Here is a 20,727-nt window from a genome sequence, read left to right as displayed (position 1 = left end):
CCAGCAAGCGGTTCAGAGCCCCAGCCACCCAGTGATGTGTCCCTGCCACCGGCTGCGTTCCCTACACTCTGCGCAAGTTAGATTAAATATTGATTTGGTGTTAGCTGTGATCCAGACGAATAACACAGGCCAGCGGTGCACTCCACATACAACAGCCCCATGCCTAGAACGTTCTGCACCTTCAACTGGTCAGTCACCTTGTGTTACCAAATACTCTAGTCAGGTTGGCGATGAAATTTATCAGTCAACACTGATTTATAGTACTACTCCAAGTGATTTGGAGAAAGATTCATCACCGACTGTAGATTCTGCCTTGAAAAGAAAATGTATGGGGGTGAGGAATAACCTCAAAAGTCTCGTCAGTTCATTCCGCTGCAAAACTTAAAGCATAAACCTACTTATAAGCACGTCTTCCCTGAGAATGAGAATTCCTCAAAATGTAATTGCTTTAACAAATGTTGTATTAGCACAATCTTGGAGGAACTCAGCAGGTCACACAGTGTATTTTACATAGCAAAGATAAGATGCATAACCAACCTTACAGGCTTGAGGTGTTCATCAAGGTGACAATCAAATAGCAGTTAGTGTGTGCACGTGCTTTTACCCAATGTTTTAAGTACACTGGTTTTGTTCGTTGGGTTGCCATAGAGTGGCTCAGTGACAAAGCTTGGCCATAATAAATGGATAGATGGCAACTATGGCATATGGTCGGCAAGAAGCATCTTGGGAAAAGTCAAGTGCCTGTGAAGTTGTCATAATTAAATTGTGTATCTTAATAATACAAAAGCCGTTTTAAATCCCCAAGTCACTGAGGTTTTCAGACGGATTTTAGGATGAACTGCCTGGTGGTGGCTGTTCATAAAGTCACTGTCAAAACTCATGCTTGGAGTAAATGACACAGGATGCAGCAGTTTTCTAACGGGTGTGTTGCCAAAAGGCTTCTTCAGGCGCATTCTCCGGTAAGAATGTGCCTGCAGAAGCGGAAGCGGACCTGTGAATTGCCGTTCAGGTGGCAGCGCTAAAAGGGACAACTGCATGAGAAGCACCTCGGAACGCATTCCAGTTCCTGTCCCTTCGGGCTGTCAGCTCTGGGGCAGCCAGCGCGGGCTGTAGGGGTTGGGGCGGCCGACAAGGGCTGTCCCCATACTGATCCCACTTATGAGGGACATTAATTTGTTGCTTTCCAATGCAGGCACCGAGCACCAAATGTTTGTTGATCATCTGCCCAATGCTACACCAAGCCTTGAGTGCTCAGAGATATATCCCAATTAACCTACACCCCCAGTACTTTTTGAAGGGTGGGAGTGAAGGATTGAAGTAAGTTTTAACAGGAAGGTACACAATTTCAATGCTTTCCATAGATGCTATTTTCCCTAGATACACCACTGCATCCATCCACCACAACCTCATTACCCACCATTCCATTTAAAGAACACTGAAAGAGAATGATGCTAATTGCATGGCTCCACACCAGAATAGATAGAGCATTCAGTCAAATGGCCTTGGGAGTCAGTGGAAGAGATGTCTTCTGTTTCAATCAAAAAGATTGCCTTTGAAGCCAATTGTTTATGTTTTTTTCCAGGAATGCTTGAAGTGAATGAGCTTATGATGGAAAGGATCATTGAGAAGCTGGAAAGCCAGTGCCAAGACAACATGAACCTGGCAATCGAAACAGAAGAGGGTCTGGGGATTGAATATGACGAGGATGTGGTGTGTGATGTATGCCGCTCTCCGGAAGGGGAGGATGGTAATGAAATGGTTTTCTGCGATAAATGCAATATCTGCGTTCACCAGGTATGTTACCCACACTTTGTAGCTAATTGGTGAATTCTGGTTGTTGATAAAAGAAACTGATTTATTGATGAATCACCATCTATGGCTCACTCTTTTCAGAAAAGAGAATGGTGTTTTGAGTAATAGCTGGGGTAGGGTAAGCACAGCTTTGCATTCACCTGATGTGATATCTGACGTACATTTGATGATCATAATTCTGATAGCACTATATCAGAATCATGTAATACATTTAAACCTAATCTGTCAAAATCACATTCACTTGAAATTTCGTTGATATCTTCCTGCCCTATACCTGAATAAGTGTAACACTGGCCAGGAGCCAAACAAAGTATCTTTGTTCCTCTGTTCAGACTTACTGAAATGCCTCATGTGCCAGCACTTGGTCTTTGTCATTTGCATGTTTGTGAAAGTGTTTTTGATAAAATGCCTTAAGACAAATATCTCTTTGAATTGTGCCCACAACAAAATGAATACATATAGTAATTGAAAGCCACTCATTTCCTCAAAGTTCCCAAATAGCAGGTATTTTCCCACACCAGCTCGTATCATATAACTAAGCTATTAAATAATTTATTTATTTATTTTATTTTGAAAATTTTATTTATAATTTGCATCAATACAAAATATAAATTAAATAATACAGTAATTATAATGTCATACAAATAAAAACTATTTTTCTCCCCAACCCCCAAAAAAGGAAAAAAAAGAACTCCTACTTTACATATATATTATTAACATAATATTAATTGACTTTTTTTATAATTTCTAATTGAGAGGGGTGGGTAATGTGGAAGATGTGGATGGAATTTTATTTATAAAATCCATATATGGTTCCCAAATTTTATAAATGTTTTCAATTCTATTTCATAAACTATGTAATTTTTTTCTAAAGGTGTCCAATTTTGCATTTCAATATGCCATCTGTCTAACTGTACAAAACTCTCAGTTTTCCACGTTACCACTGTACATTTCTTTGCAGTCACTACTGCTATATTGAAAAAAATATCTTGATATTTATCCAATTTTAGTTTCATATCTTTTTCATATATATTCCCAAGTAAAAATATTCCTGGATCTTTTTGTATCTTTATCTTCATCATTTGTCCTAACAATACACTCAAATGGTTCCAAAATCATTCCACTTTCTCACAGGACCATACTGAATGTAAAAAAAAAAAGTCCCTATTTCCATATCTGGATAATTAGAATTAAGTCCATTCAATTTATTCAATAATAATATAATTGTTGAAGAAAATTATATTGAACCATTTGATATCTAGCATTTGTAATGCTCTCTTGACACAATTTTGACCATATTTCCTCCTAAATTTGTATATCTAAATCTTTCTCCCATCATAATTTTGATTTATATAAATCTTTTTTCCTTTGTTTCTTGTAATTTCATATACATATTAATAATAAATTTCTTAATAAATGTATCTTATTATACCTTCAAATTGACTTTGTTCAGGGAGTCTCAAATCTGTTCATAATTTCTTTTTTAAATATGATTTTAATTAGTAATATGCAAAAATTGTATTTTGTATATTTATCTTTTAATTGCTCAAAAGATTTTTTTAAACCAAAAAATATTTTATCCTTTACTATACTAATTATCAAATAAATAATTATTAAAAGTGAAAGGAATAAGTCGATTTTGTTTTAACAACATTTTAGGTAATTGATAATTTTTAATCCCTCTCTCCATATGAATCCCATTCCATATTTTTAATATATGTTTTAAAATTGTTACTTCCATTTTTCCTTTAAACAATTCACTATTTCATTTATAGAAAATTTGTTCTGGGATAATTTCTCCAATTTTATTCATTTCAATCTGAACCCAAGCTGTTTTTCCACCCACTTGATAACAGGAGGACAAAAATCTTAATTGAGCTGCTTTATAATAATTTTTAAAATTCGGTAATCTGAGTCCTCCCTGATCAAATGTCCATGTTAATTTTTCATTGACATTTTACTTTAACAAATAAATTCTCATATAGTTTTTTTCAAACTCAAAAAAAAAATAATTCTGGCACATAAATGGGTAATGATTGAAATAAATATTGTATTCTTGGAAAAATATTCATCTTAATACAATTCACCTGTCCTATTAACATTATTGGTAAACCTTTCCATCTTCTCAGATGTTCTAACATTTTTAATAACTTAAATGATTTCTATTTCTATCAATTTTTTTCCTAAATATTTAATTGGTTCATCTTGTCACTTAAATGTTGTCAATCTCTTACATTGTGAATAATCCATATCAACCATAGGTATCTCCTCACTTTTATCAACATTAACTTTATAACCCAATACTAATCCATATTCTATTAATCTCATATTCAATTTATTCAATGATATTTCTGGTCTTGTTAAATATACTATAACATCATCCGCAAACAAACTAATTTTATGCTCTTTATTACCTATGTCACATCCCTTAATTTCTTTATCAATTCTAATTATTTCTGCTAATGGCTCTTTTGCTAATGCAGATAAAAAAGATGACAATGGACAACCTTGTCTGGAGGACCTTTCTAACAAAAAAAGTTTTGATATTTGTCTATCATAAACACTTTTGCTTTTGGCTGATCATACAATGCTTTTATCCAATTTACAAAACTATTTGGAATCCCAAAAGCATTAAGTGCTTTAAACAAAAAATCCCATTCCAATCTATCAAATGCTTTCTCTGCATCTAACATAACTACTACTGTTGGTATCTTTCTATCTTGTGCTACATTTATCAAACTTTCAAATTTAACTATATTATCTGCCGCTCTTCTATTTTTAATAAAAACCAGTTTGATCCATATTTATTAATTTTGGTAAAAAATTAACTAACCAATTAGCTAATAATCTTGATACAATTTTATAATCCATATTCAATAATGGTATATTTACATGAACAAGCATGTAAATAATCCTTCCCTTTCTTCGGAATTACTGTTAATAACGCTGTTTTAAAATATTCTGGTAGGTCATGTACCTCTCATTTGATCTAATACCCCCCCCCCCCATTAATACAGGTACTAATAACTCCTTAAATTCTTTATAAAATTTCTTGTGGAAAACCATCTTCACCTGGTGTTTTATTATTCTGTAATGACATCAAGGTTTCATAGACTTCTATTTCATCTTCATCTAACACAGGTAATTTGTCGCAACTACTCTTCTATCTTATTATCATCTTTCAAAGATTCTGATTGATAAAGTTTGGCATAGAATTCCTTAAAATTATCATTTATTTCCTGCATTTTATAGGTAATTTGACCAGAACTTTTCTTAATGCCAATTATTTTTCTAGAAACTTGCTCTGCCTTTAGTTGCCATGCTAATACTTTATGAGCCCTTTCACCTAATTCGTAATATTTTTGTTGCGACCTCATTATATCTTTCTCCATTCTGTAAGATTGTATTGTATTTCTAACTGATCCACCTCTTTCATATTTTCCTTCTTTACTTTTGAAGTATAACATTATTTGACCTCTTAAATATGCCTTCATAGAATCCCATATTGTAAATTTACTCAATACTGAATTATTATTAGTTTCAAGAACAACATTTATCTGTTGTCTCATAAATTCACAAAATTCTTTTTTCTTCAGTAATGTTGCATTTAGCCTCCACCTATAACCTATCTTTTGTTTTTCTTCAACAAAATTGACAAAATTAAAGGTGAATGATCCAATAGAGCTCATGCTTGATACTCAATCTTTTGCACTCTAAATTGAAATTGTGCAGAAATTAAAAACATGTCTATTCATGAATATGCTTTATATCAAAAAGAATAAAAAGAATACTCTCTTTCACTTGGATGAATTCTTCTCCATCTATCCATTAATCCCACGTCTTTCATTAAATTATTGCTATTTTAGTTACTTTATTTTTCATCATTTTATCTCCTGATCTATCTAGTTTAAGCTCTAAAGTAAAATTAAAATCTCCCCTAATATGATATTTGATAATTGCAAAAAAAATCTTGTACAAATTTACCATCATCTACATTAGGTGCATATACATTCATTAAGGTCCATTGTTCTGAATAAATCTGACAATTTACGATAACATATCTTCCTACTACATCTACAATTGCGTAATATTTTCACTGGTAAATTTTTATCTATCAATATTGCTGTACCTCTAGCTTTTGAATTAAATGAAGATGCTATTACAGTTCCTAACCCATCTCTTTTTAATTTTCCATGTTCTTTTTCTGTCAAATGTGTTTCTTGTAAAAAGGCAATATCTATTTTTGCCTTTTTCATATATACCAATAATTTTTCCACTTAATTTGAATCTGTGTCCCATTAATATTAATACAAATAAAATTCAAATTTCCAGCAATTGCATCACATTACTAAATGTACTAACCATCCATCTTTCAACTCCCCTCTCTTGCTTTGCCATCTCCCCCCCTTGCCCGAACAACTCGTGCTGCCGGTCTCTCTCACCCGCCCGACTCACACTGCTGATCTCCCCCGTCTCGCGCTACCGGTCTCCACCACCCCCCCTCGCCTTCCTGACTCGCGCTGCCAGTCTGCCCCTCCACCGACCGCCTGACTCACGCTGCCGGTCCTTCACCCGCCTGACTCGCACTGCCGACCTCCACCACTCCCCTCGCCCGCCCAACTCGCGCTGCCGGTCTCCTGCCTGCCTGACTTGCGCTGCCGTCTCTCTCCCCACTTGCTGGATTTTGGAGCTTTCCAGATTTTAGATGTCTGATTAAAGGATCGTGTACCTGTAGTTATCAATTTTATTGTGCTGTGATTGACATTTAAAAAAAGCTCCAATATAAAATGCAAAGACTTAAGCTTTTGTCAGACTTTAAATCATTTTTGACCTAATAGCTCAGAATCAAGCAAATTCTAACTAAATGGATTCAGGACAACTGTCTTTGCTATGAGGCTAGTGTCCTAATTTTGAAACCCACTGGAAGAGCCCCTTGGCAAATGATTCTACCCATAGAGAAAGAGATCATGGGTGGATATGTCTTTTCATGTGAAAGGCAATCATTGGAACCAGGGTTGTTTAGGTTTGACTCGAGATCAGAAATTCTCATGAAATAGCCTTCTGTAAAGGTGTGTTCAGTAGCAGCCCTGACAAATGTCCATCCCTGTGTTCTTGAGGTTCTTTGGATTTCCACTGGTTGGAAATCCTCTTCAAGGATTCATCTAAAATTTGACTAGATTTTGATAAGTTATTTGTGGTCATGGATGCTTGCAAAAAGGAGTTTATTTGATATAGTTATCACAGGAGACATCTGACCATGTTCTGTTTTTAATTCACAACAGGCATGTTATGGAATTTTGAAGGTGCCCCTTGGCAGTTGGTTATGTCGGACATGTGCCCTGGGAGTTCAGCCAAAGTGTTTGCTGTGTCCCAAGAGAGGAGGAGCTTTGAAACCGACACGCAGTGGCACAAAGTGGGTCCACGTTAGCTGTGCCTTATGGATACCTGAAGTAAGACACCCACCTGAATGCAGAGTTTCACTGAATGGACATGATCATGTCTAATTTTAACTAGTACAGTGGAATTCCGTTATAACATGACCTGATTTAACGCTAATCTGGATATAACAAGATGAGTCATTGGATTCTGGCATCAGGCTGCCACCAGTAGCGAGTTAGTGGACTTCAGTGTGCCGGTGGGAACAGGGACCACGGGCTGCTACAGGGAGCAGGGACCTCGGGCTGCTGTGGAGAGCGGGGATCATGGGCTGCCATGGGGACCACGGGCTGCCGCGGGGATTTTTTACTAAAAATTGTGTTTTCATTTTGTCTGTAACTAGAATGATTTATTGAAACCCCAATTTACCGCGGCCAACTTTTTTCACAATTCAGTTTTTTGGACGCAAGCCATTGTGTTATAACGGGGTTCGACTGTAGGTTATGTACGATATAGTAGGTTGACGACTAAGGTGGACAAGGTGGTGAAGAAGGCGTTCCTTCATTGGGCAAGATTTTGAGTAGAAAAGTTGGGACATCAAAATATAGCTGAGTACTGTGAACGTTCTGGTTGGTCATCCCGAGGAAGAATGCCATCAAGTTGGAAGGTCTGCAGGAGAGATATGCCAGGATGAGTTATGGAGAGACATTGAACAGGCTGGGTCTTTATTCCCTCGACCATAGGAGATTGAGGGGTAAACTTATAGTGGTATATAAAGTCATGAAGGGTGTTGACAAAGTGAATGCTCACAATCTTTTTTCCGAAGTAGATTCAAGAACTAGAGGATATAGGTTTAAGGTGATAGAGGAGAGATTTAAGTGAGCTGTTTCCGTTTCTTGGCTACAAATTGATTCCACGTGAAAACATTTCAGCTATGCCTTGAATGATCCAAAAGATATTCTTGTTCATTTTTCACTGCTTCTGAAACTTGGTTCCATTGATTTCATGAGAACCAAGATTTCAGAGGTGGATTGCAGAGCGTAACCATGGTCTGTAGAAGCAGATGGGGAATACAGCAGTTTCCAAATCTTTCTTGAAATTTAACTGGACTTAAGGAACAAATATACAGCAGTAGAGGGAGCTATATATAGCCTCATCCCCACAAGTGTGATACCTTCCTTTAGAAATAGGAAATATTCTGGTTTGGCGTCAACATTTTTGGTCGCATGCTGGCTTGATGGAGGGCTTTGAGTCAAAGCATTAACAGTTCCTTTATTCCCACTAGATGTTACTCAACTATTTCCATTCTTTCAGCAGATTGTTTTTTTTTGCTCTAGATTCCAGCATCTGGGGTCTTGTGTCCTCAGGTAAAACTAGAATATGATTGAAAAATGCATTTTTGGTTAATATTGTGATATTATTGTGAGCTCACGTTTCATGTAGTGTGAATATCACTTTAAGGGCTAGTATAGGCTGTGACCATTTGCACCTGTGAAGAGACTGGGTGGCAACAACTAGTACAAACGAGACCCAAATTCGCTACTCTGGTGAGGAGAAGGAACATTTGTTGCTTTTTCCAGGGAAACAGGTGGTGAGAGAGTCATGAGAGTGGAACGCTGAAGGCAACGGCATTCATTATTGTCCAGCAGCCATCTCATCGAGCAAGAATGGCTCTGTGTGATAATGGACAGTTTGGCTGATTCTCCTGCTCAGGGGTAAATCACAAAATTCTGTAGACACTGTGGTTGAACTAAAAAATACCCAATGCTGGAGAAGCTCAGCAGGTCAGTAACCGGATCTTCTCCACCCTTGTGTGTGTTTTTACTCCTTGTCAGGGGAATTGTAGAACCACCACCTGGGCTTTGGAAGCAACGTGGAAGTCACTGGTTTCATTTCTCCTACGTAAGGAAAAGGAGAAGTGTGACAACTGTTCATACAGAAAGATCTTTTCTCTGGAAGATACTCGACAAGGATTCGTGATTTTCGGCAGTCTCTCCCACCTCCTTCATGATTACTTCTGTGCATCAATTTAAAAGCCTGCAAATGGACAATGGATTTTTAAGACTGAATTTTGGAATGACTTTGCAGAATTGTGCCTAAGCTGTAATGATATGGGTAACACACACACACACACACACACACACACACACACACACACACACACACACACACACACACACAGAATTGGTTTTGATTTGACTAATGTGTTATATTATTAGTAATCACTTATAAATATAATGTTTCATAAAGAAAAATATAACATTGCCTTGGTGAATTTATATTGCTGCTGTTTTGATTGACCTGCTACTATACTTCCTGTTTTACTGATTTTATTTTGTGTTTTGATTTGATGTTCTATTTTATCACTTAAACATTAAACAGTTTGGTGAGCCAGCTTTGGGAGAAACAACTGATCCTGATTTTGTGTGTAAACTTCTTTCTTCTCTTCTCTCATGTGAAAGGCTAGAGTAATTCGTTTATGGTTTTTAGACTGCAGGCATGTAACAGGACAATCAAAGAATTTTGCCGCTACAAGGGCAGTCTAAAAATGAATGTACAGGGTATTTGAGCCAATTCCTGCATTGAGATTTATCCTGCAGGACCTCTACAACATTTTGGAGGAAGCCTGCGATGTGAATTGTACTGGAAAAATTTGTTGACTGTCATCCACTCTACTGCACGACCAACCACCGGGACTATTGCACTTTGGTACTTGCAATCTAAAAAGGTGCCCAGTGTGAACAACCACACAGGCAGTAATTATGTTAATTTTTTCTGTGATTTTTTTTTCCCGACATTGCAGTCTAAAAGCCATAATTGATGTTGAATCCTACCATTCTAGTGTCCATTGTAGGAATTCCTTTGTCAAACATTGAGAGCAGATTATTGATACCTTTCTGGCTGAGGAATGGTGCAGAATTGAAAACAAATGCTTTGACACACCATGGCATAGAACTAGAGTTTGTGACAAGTCAGATTCGAATCACATTTTGAGTCAGTCTGTTGGGTTGCGGCTAAAGATACGCAGGAATAAAAGAAAAGGTCACATTGACCACCAAATCAGGCAAGAGCAGAGACCAAGAAAGAATATTTTATCCAGTGACAACAGCAGGCCTGATACAACGTAGATCTATAACAGGCTTTTATGGATAACTGTGTCAAAAATGTAATTGTCTATTTAATGGACTGAATCTTTACTGTTTCCATATTTTCAGGTAAGTATAGGTTGCCCTGAGAAGATGGAACCCATTACAAAGGTGTCCCACATTCCTGCTAGCAGATGGGCTCTGGCTTGTAGCCTTTGCACTGATCGAACTGGGACATGTATACAGGTCAGTTGGTGCACAACCATCTTTTTCTGATATTCTTCTGTGACTATTATAAAAAAATGTTTTGTTCTGAAATCCCCCTGTGCAACTCCCTATTTTCAACCTCACTTGAACTTTCAACTGATTGTTAATAGATAGGAGAATTTGCCTCTTTGAAAAGCTTAATAGTTTCTAATCTGTTTGTGATATTGGCATCTCATTAGTTTATTGACCTTTGTAGGCTACAATTAATATAAGTACACTTTTAAACACCTCTGCCCTCCTCATTAGCTAATCTTAACTAGAGTTATAGCAGAATGTTCCATTTTACAAACTGAGTTAGAAAGAGGAAAACATTTGTGATTTTAACACCTTTTCCTAGAAAGAGACACCAGCCATCAATGGTCAGTTAGCCTCCTGATGATTACTGCAAAGGCTTGTAGTGAAGGATGGGAATACACACCCAAAATTTAACCATTACCTTTAGAACAATACCCATCATATTTTTAAAGAACGATGAAGAAATTTGTGTGGAGATGAGCAAAATAAATAAGGGTAAGCCAGTTGATATGTATTTGGATGTTCAAAATGCCTTCAATAAGGGGCTAATTCGAAGATTATTAAACAAAATTAGCAGGCAGATATTAGATATTACAAGGCTTGAAGATTCGTTAATAGATAGAAACTAGAGAGTGTGTAACTTTTGAGTTGGAAGGCTATGAACAGTGGCATGCCACAGGAATCAGTTCTGGGTTCCCAGATGAGGGAATCAAATAAACTAGATCCAAGTCTGCCTGATGAATCAAAGGTAGGTAGTGGTGCACCCTGTGCGCATTCTTAAAAAGGTTTCAGGCAAATTAAATGAAAGGAAATGGCATAGCAGATGGAATATAATATGGAATAGTGTGAGATTATCCAACTTGGAAAAAAAATAGAATATTATTTAAATGGCAAGATGTTGAAAGTATTAGTAGACTTTGACGTCCATGAACATGAAAATTAAAGTTTCAGCCAGTAATTTTTATGCAAAAGAATTTGAGTACAAGAATGACAGTGTCGTGTTCCAATTTTATTAAAGTCTTGTAAGAGCTAATTCTACACTGATCAGATCATCCTACCTAAGGAAATATATACAAGCAATAGTGTAACTAAGGTAAATTAACTTGATTTCTGGGATGGCGGGTTAGTCGTGTTACAAACTCCTGATTTTTTAGTGAGTGTCACTTTAAGGGTTAACACAGGCTGCAAACCTTTCACAGCTCACAGACAGAAAGGCCCCCATTAAATATTGACTATAAACAGAGTAATGCTCTGGAGGAAGACAAAAGAACAATGGTATTTATTTAGGAGAACCGGATTGAGTGAGTGAGACATGTGATTGAAAATCATGTGATTGGGACACTTGAAGAAGCAGTATTGATTGATGAGCAACCAGAAATCTGCAAGAAAATGGTGGGGTGATTTTGTGTGAAATGAACAATATGCTGACATCTCTTGAGTGGAAGGAACACGTAGAGACCAGTGATCCACTCGTGCTTCTTTTTTCATAGGCCTTAGGGGAAAAAATGGAGCACACGAAGCTTTGGTCAGAATCAAATCCCGATTACTGGAGCAGTGGAGCACAGCTCTTGTAACTGAGTCATTTCTGTACTTTGCAAAGAAACATCATATTCTGTGGACGTGGATGTCCTTGATTAGAGGGCCAAGGCCTGTGAGATGCTTCAGAATTCACCCCGACCCTTCAGCTGACTGCACAGCAGTCTATTGACTCATGATGAGAAAGCAGGAAACAGTAACTCCTTCTAGCTGCATATTTAAACAGTTTGTTTTCTTTTGCTGCTGGGAATTCCTTGGTCTTGATGCCTTAAAGCAAATCTTGATTAAATGCAGACCCTTCTATCTACTCCAAGAATCAGTGATTCTCACCAAAGTTTATATACCTCCTGATGCTGATTACACATCCACCCACTCCCCTCTACACGCTCAGCCACCTTTCAGTAAACGCACAGTAAACGAGACAGCCCAGTCCGACGCACTGCAAATCTTAGTCAGCGATTTTAACCAGGTATGTGTCAAGAAAAGCCTGCCCAAATTACCACCAGCATGTTACCTGCTGTACCAGAGGTCCCAGCGCACTTGATCACTGCAACACCAAGATAGGGAAGACCTACCATTCTTTCCCGAGACCATACTTTTGCAAGTCAGAACACCTGGCTGTGCTCCTCTGCCTTCATACAGACAGAGTCTAAAAAGAGAGGCTCTGGAGATCAGTGCAGCTAGAAGTTGGTCACAGGAAGCTGAAGAACGGTTACAGGACTTCATGGAACCAGCAGATTGGGTGGTGTTCAAGGACTCAGCTGAGGATCTGAATGATTACACTAGGGCTGTCACATACTTAATCAAAACAGCTGCGGATGAGTGTTTCCCCACCAAATCATTCAGGGTTTTCCCCAACCAGAAGCCCTGGATGAACGATGAAATCCAGAATCTGCTGAGAGCAAGATCACAGACATTTAAGTCTGGAGAATCAGATAAATACAGAAGGAGCAGGTATGACCTGCAAAAAAACTATCTCCTGGGAGAAGTGGAGATTTTGGATGAAAATGGAAACAATAAGGAACACCGACAGAAGCAGAGACTAAATGCCATAACCATAACCTGCTACAAAACCAAATCTGGTGAAGTAGCAGACAGCAAAGCTTCGCTCCCAGAGGAACTCTATGCCTTCTACGCCCAATTTGATGACAGTAACAGCGAAAAACTGTCCCTCCGCACCCTCGCATCCCCTGATGATCCCATCCTGTCTGTATCTGAGGATGACATGCATGCTGCCTTCAAGAGAGTGAATCTGCAGAAAGCATCCAGCCTGGACAGAGTACCTGGCCAAGTATTAAAAATCTGTGCCAACCAATTTACCAAGGTATTCACAGATATCTTAAATATCCCACTCCAGCAGGGTGTGGTACCCATCTGTTTCAAACATGCATCAATCATACTGGTGCCCAAGAAGGGTGTAGGAACCTGCTTTGATGATTATTGACTAGTAACACTTACATCAACAGTGAAGTGTTTAGAAAGTCTGGTGTTGAAGCATATCAGCTCCTGTCTGAGTGGTGACATGGATCCATTCCAGTTCACCTATCTTAGCAACAGGTCTATGGCAAATGCCATCTCACTGGCTCTACACAAAGTCTTGAAACGCCTGGACAGTAAAGATACATTCATCAGGATGTTCTTTATTGACTACAGTTTGGCATTTAACACCAACATCACCTCAAAACTGATCAGCAAACTCCAGAACCTGGGACTCAATACCCCACTATGTAATTGGATCATGGATTTCCTCATCTAATCAGTGAGGATGAATAAGAACATCACCTCCACGATCTCCATCAGTTCCAGAGCACCTCAGAGATCATTCTTAGGCCCCTGTTCTACTCACTTTACACCTACAACTGTGTGGTTTGGTATGACAATAACACGATCTACAAATTTTCTGACGATAGCATGTTAGTGGGTTTTAAGAAAGATTGAGTTAGCATACAGGAGGGAGATTGAAAACTTGGCTAAATGTTGCTCCAACAACAACCTTGCACTCAATGTCATCAAAACTAAGGAATTGATTGTTGACTTAAGGAAGGGAAAGGCAGAGGTATACAATCCAGTGATCATTGGGGGATCAGAGATGGAGAGGATAAGAAAATTTACGTTCTTGGAAGTAACTACCTCAGAAGATCTTTCCAAGACCCAACACACCAATGGCATCATGAATAAAGCTCATCAGCACCTCTCCTTCCTCAGGAGTTTGCAGAGGTTTGATATGACATCAGAAACCCTGGCAAATTTCTATAGGTGTGCCTGCTATGTAAACATCAATACCCCTGAGCATAAAGCCCTCCAAAATGTAGTGGACACAGCCCAGGACGTCACAAGCAAAACCCTCCCCATTATTGAGAACATCTATAGCAGTGGTTCTCAACCTTTTTCTTTCCATTCACTACCCTATTACCTGTACCTGTAAATATTCCCTACTCCATAAGTGCTCTGTGATTCATAAGGGATTGCTTAAGGTGGTATGTGGGTGGAAAGAAAAAGTTTGAAAACCACTGTTTTAATCATACCTAACATGTGCATCTTTTCATAACTCCAAAGGAAATGGGCCAAAGGAAATTTTTTTCAAGCAAAATATTTCAGTAACAATTGGGTCTAGAGACCCAATTGATTCTCAGCCTTTCCTTCCCACTCACATACCACCTTATGCAATCTCTTGCTAATCAAAGAGCACCGATGGCATAGGGATTACTTAAAGTGGTATGTGAGTGGAAAGAAAAAGGTTGAGAACCACTGATATATAGGGAACACAGCCTTGGTAGAGCAGCAGCAATCAAGGATCCTTACCACCCAGCACATACTCTGTTCTCACTGCTGCCATCAAGAAAGAGGTCTAGGTGCTACAAGACTCACAAACCAGGTTCAGGAACAGCTGCTTACCCCTTCACCATCAGACTCCTCAACAACAAACTCAATCAGAGACTCATTTAAGAACTCATTACTTGTGCCCTTTATTGATTTTTTAAATTCTCTCTGTATTGCACAGTCAGTTTGTTTACATTTATTATCTGTTTACAGTTCTTTATTTGTTTATATATATATACCCTGTGTACAGTTTTTTTGCACTACCAATAAGTGGTAATTCTGCCTCGCCTGAAGAAAAAGGAATCTCAGGGTTATACGTGATGTGTACGTTTCTTTGGCTTGGCTTCGCGGACGAAGATTTATGGAGGGGCAATGTCCTCGTCAGCTGCAGGCTCGTTTGTGGCTGACAAGTCCGATGCGGGACAGGCAGACACGGTTGCAGGGGAAAATTGGTTGGTTGGGGTTGGGTGTGGGGATTTTCCTCCTTTGTCTTTTCTACTCTGACAATAAATGAATCTGATAATAAATAAATCTGAAATATTTAAGTGCATTTTCCAAGTATATTGTTAGTGGGACTCCTGCATCAGCTCTGGACTAGAGTTCATGTCAGCCAGGGCATATTTTTCTCTGAATCAGAATTTACTCTGTTGCTCCCATTCAGGAGAATTCAGCATAGAAAAGTAGGGTGACACTTCAGTGCCATACTGGAGGAGTGCCATGTGGCCGGAACTGTCTCCTTCTCTTAACTTAGCTGTTATCTGAATGTACGTGATCCTTGAAGAAGAAATGGAAAGGAAGAAGTTATCGCTGATATTCTGGCCACTATTTATCTCAGATAATATAAAAGAAACAGATTATCAAGTGATCGTGTCATTGCTGTTTGTGGGCGTGTGCTGTGTTTCATCCACCACAATAGTGACTTAATGGGTTATGGTGTGCCTTTCAATGACTGAGGGCAACCTATAAATTGAAATGTTTTCTTTTTTGTAGTGATAGACTAAGAATACAAAATGGAACTGTAAATCTCTCAACGCTCATCCCTGTCTGACTTGCAGCATTTTTACAGCAGAGTTGAGCCATTCAGTCATACTAGACTGTGATGATGTTCATGTTCCACACAAATCTCCTATTCAACCACCTCACCTCAGTCCTCCAGAGTAGTTTTCCTAATACATTATCTCGCGTATACTAAGTTTGGATTTCTGGGCTTTCTGCCTCATCACTTCCTGTGACAGTAAGTTCCTTGCTCTAACCATTCACTGTGTAAACAAAACCCTTCTGACTTCCCTGCCTGGTATTTATGGTCCATAAAAATAGATTTTCCTGCAAGTGGAAACTTCTGTTTTGATATTGATAGGCATTACACTGTTTTCTTTCAGCATGAAGCTCTCTGAAATGAATGTTATTTGAAGCTCATTGAGTTAGATATTGAATCTGGCAACTCTAGACATAATCCCCATTAACGTATCCAAAGTTTTCCCAATGTCAGATGTCAAGCAACAAACATTCCCGCTCTTTCTTATACAAACCTCCTCTCGCAGGTACCCATTCATTAACAATCACAGGAGAAGAAGGACAAACACGGTGTTTTTTTTAACTTGGTCATGATTTGGCTCCGACTAATATCTGGAACCTCACAAGACAAATCTGATTGCAGGCAGTTGCAATGCATGTTGGAGTCCTCAGAATGTGCTTGCATTGGCAGAGAATACTTTTTTTTAATTTTTTTATTTTTCACACCATAAACCACATTGACCATGATGCATACATTTTCCTTTTCAAACATATACAGTGTCATTTTCTCCCCCCCACTCCTCCCATCCCACCCTCCCTATCTCCCCCCCCATCCATTTAAAGTACAAAATCTAAGATACATTAAACCAGTCAACCAATGTTGTCATTCAATAAAAATAAACAAGAAATTCCCCTGAGTCCGTTCTTTTCATTTCCTTCTCCTTTCGTTAATTTAGGTAGTGAATGTCCCCGGTAGGTTTTCGGCAGAGAATACTTCATGCGGCATTGAACTATTGAGCACCTCATTCACTGGATGCCTCACAGGTCATCTCACTGGCAACAATTGCAGGCAAATCAAGGAGGGTTGGTCACAATGGACAGGAGGTGGAGAAATACCCATGTTTGAAGCCCCTACCTCCAAAGCACTTTAGAGACAAGACTGCACCAGGACCTCAGCAATGTACTTTGTGTTAACAGATTTCACATTTAAAAGGTTCCATTAACTGAGACATTCCATGGGACAGTTGTGTGCCTGGATTGCTCCAAATCTAGAGGTCGATGTAGAGCCTAAAAAGAGAGGCTCCAGAGATCAGAACACCGGGGTTGGTGGTGGCAGGACACAAAAGAATTGTTACAGAACTGCCTTGAATCAGTGGATTGGGTGGTGTTCAAGAGCTCAGCTAAGAATCTGAATGATTGCACCAGGTCATTATAGACTTTATCAAAAACAGGTGTGGACAAGTGTGTTCCCACCAAACAATTCAACCCTGGAAGAACAACGAAATCCAGAACTGCTGAGAGCCAGATCGCAGGCATTTAAGTCTGGAAATCCAGAACACTACAAGGGCAGGAACGACCAGTAAAAAGTGATCTCCAGTTGGTGGAGTTTCCAGATGAAAATAGGAACAACAAAGGATACCCATCAGCTGTGGCAGGGCCTAAATGACATAACCTGCTACAAAACCAAATCTGATGCATTAGGAGGCAACAAAGTTTCACTCCCAGATGAACTCAATGTCTTCTCTGCCCAATTTGACTCCAGAACAAGAAAGGGCGACTGCTCACACCCATGTCCCCTCATGATCCTCTACTGTCATTTTATCTGAGGATATACCCAAGAAGAGTGTGGTAATCTGCCTAAGTGACTATCGACCAATGGCACTCACATCAACATAGATGAAGTGTTTTGAGAGGCTTGTGTTGAAACTTATCAGTTCCTGTCTGAGAGGTGACATGGATCCATTCCAATTTGCCTATTGCAACAACAGGTCTACAGCAAATCTCATGTTACTGGCTTTCAACAAAACCCTGGAACATCTGGTCAAAAAGACACAAACATTAGGGTGCTTTTTATCAATTACACTTTGACATTCAACACCACCATCCTCCTCCCTGATTGGCAAACTCCAAGACCTGGGGCTCAATTCTCCACTGTGTAATTGGATCCTGGGTTTCCTAGCTTCAAGACCACAATCAATGAGGATTAGTGAGAGCATCTCCGCGATCTCCATCGTTACCGGAACACCACAGGATTGTGTTCTTAGACCCTTACTCTATTCACTTTACACCTATGACTGTGTGGTACGGTACAACCATAAAATCATCTACAAATTTATTGACGATACCACGGCAGTGGGTTGTATAAAAACAGACAATGAGTTGGCATACAGGAGCGAGATTGAAAACTTGGCTGAATTGTGTATTAGCAACAATCTTCCACTCAGCATCAGCAAAACAAGGAGCTGATTGTGGACTTCAGGAAGGGAAAATCCAGTGAGCAATGGGAATCAGAGATAGAGAGGGTGAGCAAATTTAAATTCATGGGAATCACTATTTCAGGGGACCTTTGCTGAATCCAAAGCATACACGTCATTGTGATGGAAACACATCAGCACCTCTACTTTCTCATGAGTTTGTGGAGGTTTGTGTGTGGTCTGACATCAAAAGTCTTGGCAAACTTTTACAGATGTGTGCTGACTGTCAACATCATGACTTGCAAAGGGGGCCACCTGTATTTCTGAGCGAAAAGCCCTGGGCACAGCCATCACATCACAGGCAAAACTCTCCCCATCATCGAGAAAATCTATAGGGAATGCTGTTGATGGAGAGCAGCAGCAATCCTCACGGATCCACGCCACCCAGGACACACTCTGTTCTCGCTGCTGCCATCAGGAAAGAGGTATAGGTCCCCTGGGACTCGCACCACCAGGTTCAGGAACAGTTGCTCCCCCTCCACCATCAGACTCCTCAACAACAAACTCAGTCAGAGACTCATTTAAGGACTCTTTGCACATTATTTATTATTAAATATTTATTTTCTGTATTGTACAGTTTGTTTACATTTCTCTCTTTTGTATATGTATCTTTACACTAACGATAAGTAGAAATTCTGCCTGGCCCGTGGTGAAGAGAATCTCAGGGTCGTATTTGATGTTGTGTTTCTATTCTGACAATAAATCTGAACTTTGATCATTCTCAACTTCTTGGCTTCTGTATTATTCCAGATGCAGAATGTGCCATTGACCTCTGCCACATAACTGAATTTGTTCCACACTGCAGCACTACAAAATGCATCTATGTTCTTCATACATGAAAGAATGGCCTTGTGCACTTGATTTAGTTTGAAGCAGTTTCTAGTTTTAGGTTCTTCTACATTGGGGAAAAAGACTATGACTATTTACCTTGTATACGTCCTGCTGTAATAAAAGCCTCCATAAGATCCTCTCTGAACTTCTGTTCCAGAGAGAACAGTCCCAGCCTATTCAGCCCGTCCATATAATTCAAGCTAAGTAGTCCTGGTAAAATTCTCATGAACTTTTCTGCACCATTTCCAGTTTGATTTTATCTTTGCAATAGCCGGGTGACCACAACTCCACACAATACTCCCAAGAGTGGTTTTGTACAGTTGTAATTTGACATCCCTTCTCCTGTACTTACTGCTCAGAATTATAAAGGCAAGCGTACCAAATACCTCCTTCACTGCCCTGGAACTATATACCAGTATCTCCAAGTCTCTCTGTTCTACAACACTCTCCATGACCCAGCCATTCACTTTGTCAGTTTGCCTGGCAACGTAATTAACACAGTTCATAAATTTGCAGATGATTATCAAAATTGGTGGTGTTGTGGACTGTGAAGAAGAATATTGAAATCTACAACAGGATATAGATTAGCAGGGAAGGTGTACTATGATGCATGCTGCCTTCAAGGGCACTCAGGTTCCACAGTAGCTTAGTTGAAGATTCTGAATCTTTATATCTTGATGAAAGGCTCAAGCCTGAAACATTGGTTATGTATCTTTATCTTTGCTCTATAAAGTATACTGCTTGACCTGTTGAGTTTCTTCAGCATTGTGTTTTACTTCAACAACAGTGTTTGGTTTTTTACTTTTTCCTTTACGGCAGACTGCTGGAGACTGGTTGAAGGGGTACCAGGTATTGGAACTGGGATATGAGGAAGTGCCCAGGGTGCTAAAGGGTTCTAGATTGTGGTGGAGTTTCAGACCTGGAGCTCGGGCTGCTGATGGTTTGGACTGGCTGTAGGGGCTGTTACAGTGCTGGAGGTGAATCCTCAGTGACACTGGGGGAAACTCTCTTTTGCTTCTCTTTCTCTGACTACAAACATTTTCTGCCAATGGAAAATCTGTCCGCCTTACAGCAGATGAAGCAAATTCCATGTAATATTGCACTGTTGTTATTACAGGTACACGATCGTTTATCCGGACATCTAAAATCCGGAAAGTTCCAAAATCTGGCAAGTGGGGAGAGAGGTGGCAGCACGCGTCGGGCGGGCGAGAGACCAGTAGAGCGAGACGGGCGGCTGAGAGACTGGCGGTGCAAGTCGGGTGGACGAGGGGGGGGTGGGGGGGTGGGGGGAGACCGGCAGCACGAGTTGGGTGGGCGAGGGCGGAAGACTAGCAGCAAGAGTCGACGGCCGGGAGACCGGCACCGCGAGTCGGGCGGGCGAGAGACTGGCAGCGCGAGTCGGGTGGGCAGGAGACCGGTAGTGCGAGTCGAGCGGGCGAGGAGGGGTAGACTGACAGCGCGGGTCAGGCGGGCGAGGGACCGACAGCACGAGTCTG

General features: G+C 39.7%; 1 protein-coding gene and 1 long non-coding RNA gene across 32 annotated transcripts in view; one reads left to right on the top strand and one right to left on the bottom strand.

The window, feature by feature from the left end:
• The window catches only part of LOC138743288 (protein Jade-1-like), a 199,850-nt gene that overhangs the window by 105,709 nt on the left and 73,414 nt on the right, over positions 1-20,727 (top strand). For all 31 annotated transcript variants that reach the window (XM_069898402.1, XM_069898377.1, XM_069898381.1 and 28 more), the window contains 3 exons: positions 1,583-1,794; positions 7,095-7,262; positions 10,404-10,520. In XM_069898402.1, the coding sequence (XP_069754503.1) occupies positions 1,583-1,794; positions 7,095-7,262; positions 10,404-10,520 (497 nt within the window). The remainder of the gene's footprint in view (positions 1-1,582; positions 1,795-7,094; positions 7,263-10,403; positions 10,521-20,727) is intronic.
• The window catches only part of LOC138743291 (uncharacterized), a 48,795-nt gene that overhangs the window by 4,793 nt on the left and 23,275 nt on the right, over positions 1-20,727 (bottom strand). The gene's annotated exons all lie outside the window — the stretch shown is intronic.

This window comes from Narcine bancroftii, chromosome 9 (genome assembly GCF_036971445.1).
Source record: "Narcine bancroftii isolate sNarBan1 chromosome 9, sNarBan1.hap1, whole genome shotgun sequence".
In the NCBI taxonomy this organism is placed as follows: Eukaryota; Metazoa; Chordata; class Chondrichthyes; order Torpediniformes; family Narcinidae; genus Narcine; species Narcine bancroftii.
Note: the sequence above shows the minus strand (reverse complement) of the source record. Positions and strands in the feature narration are given on the sequence as shown.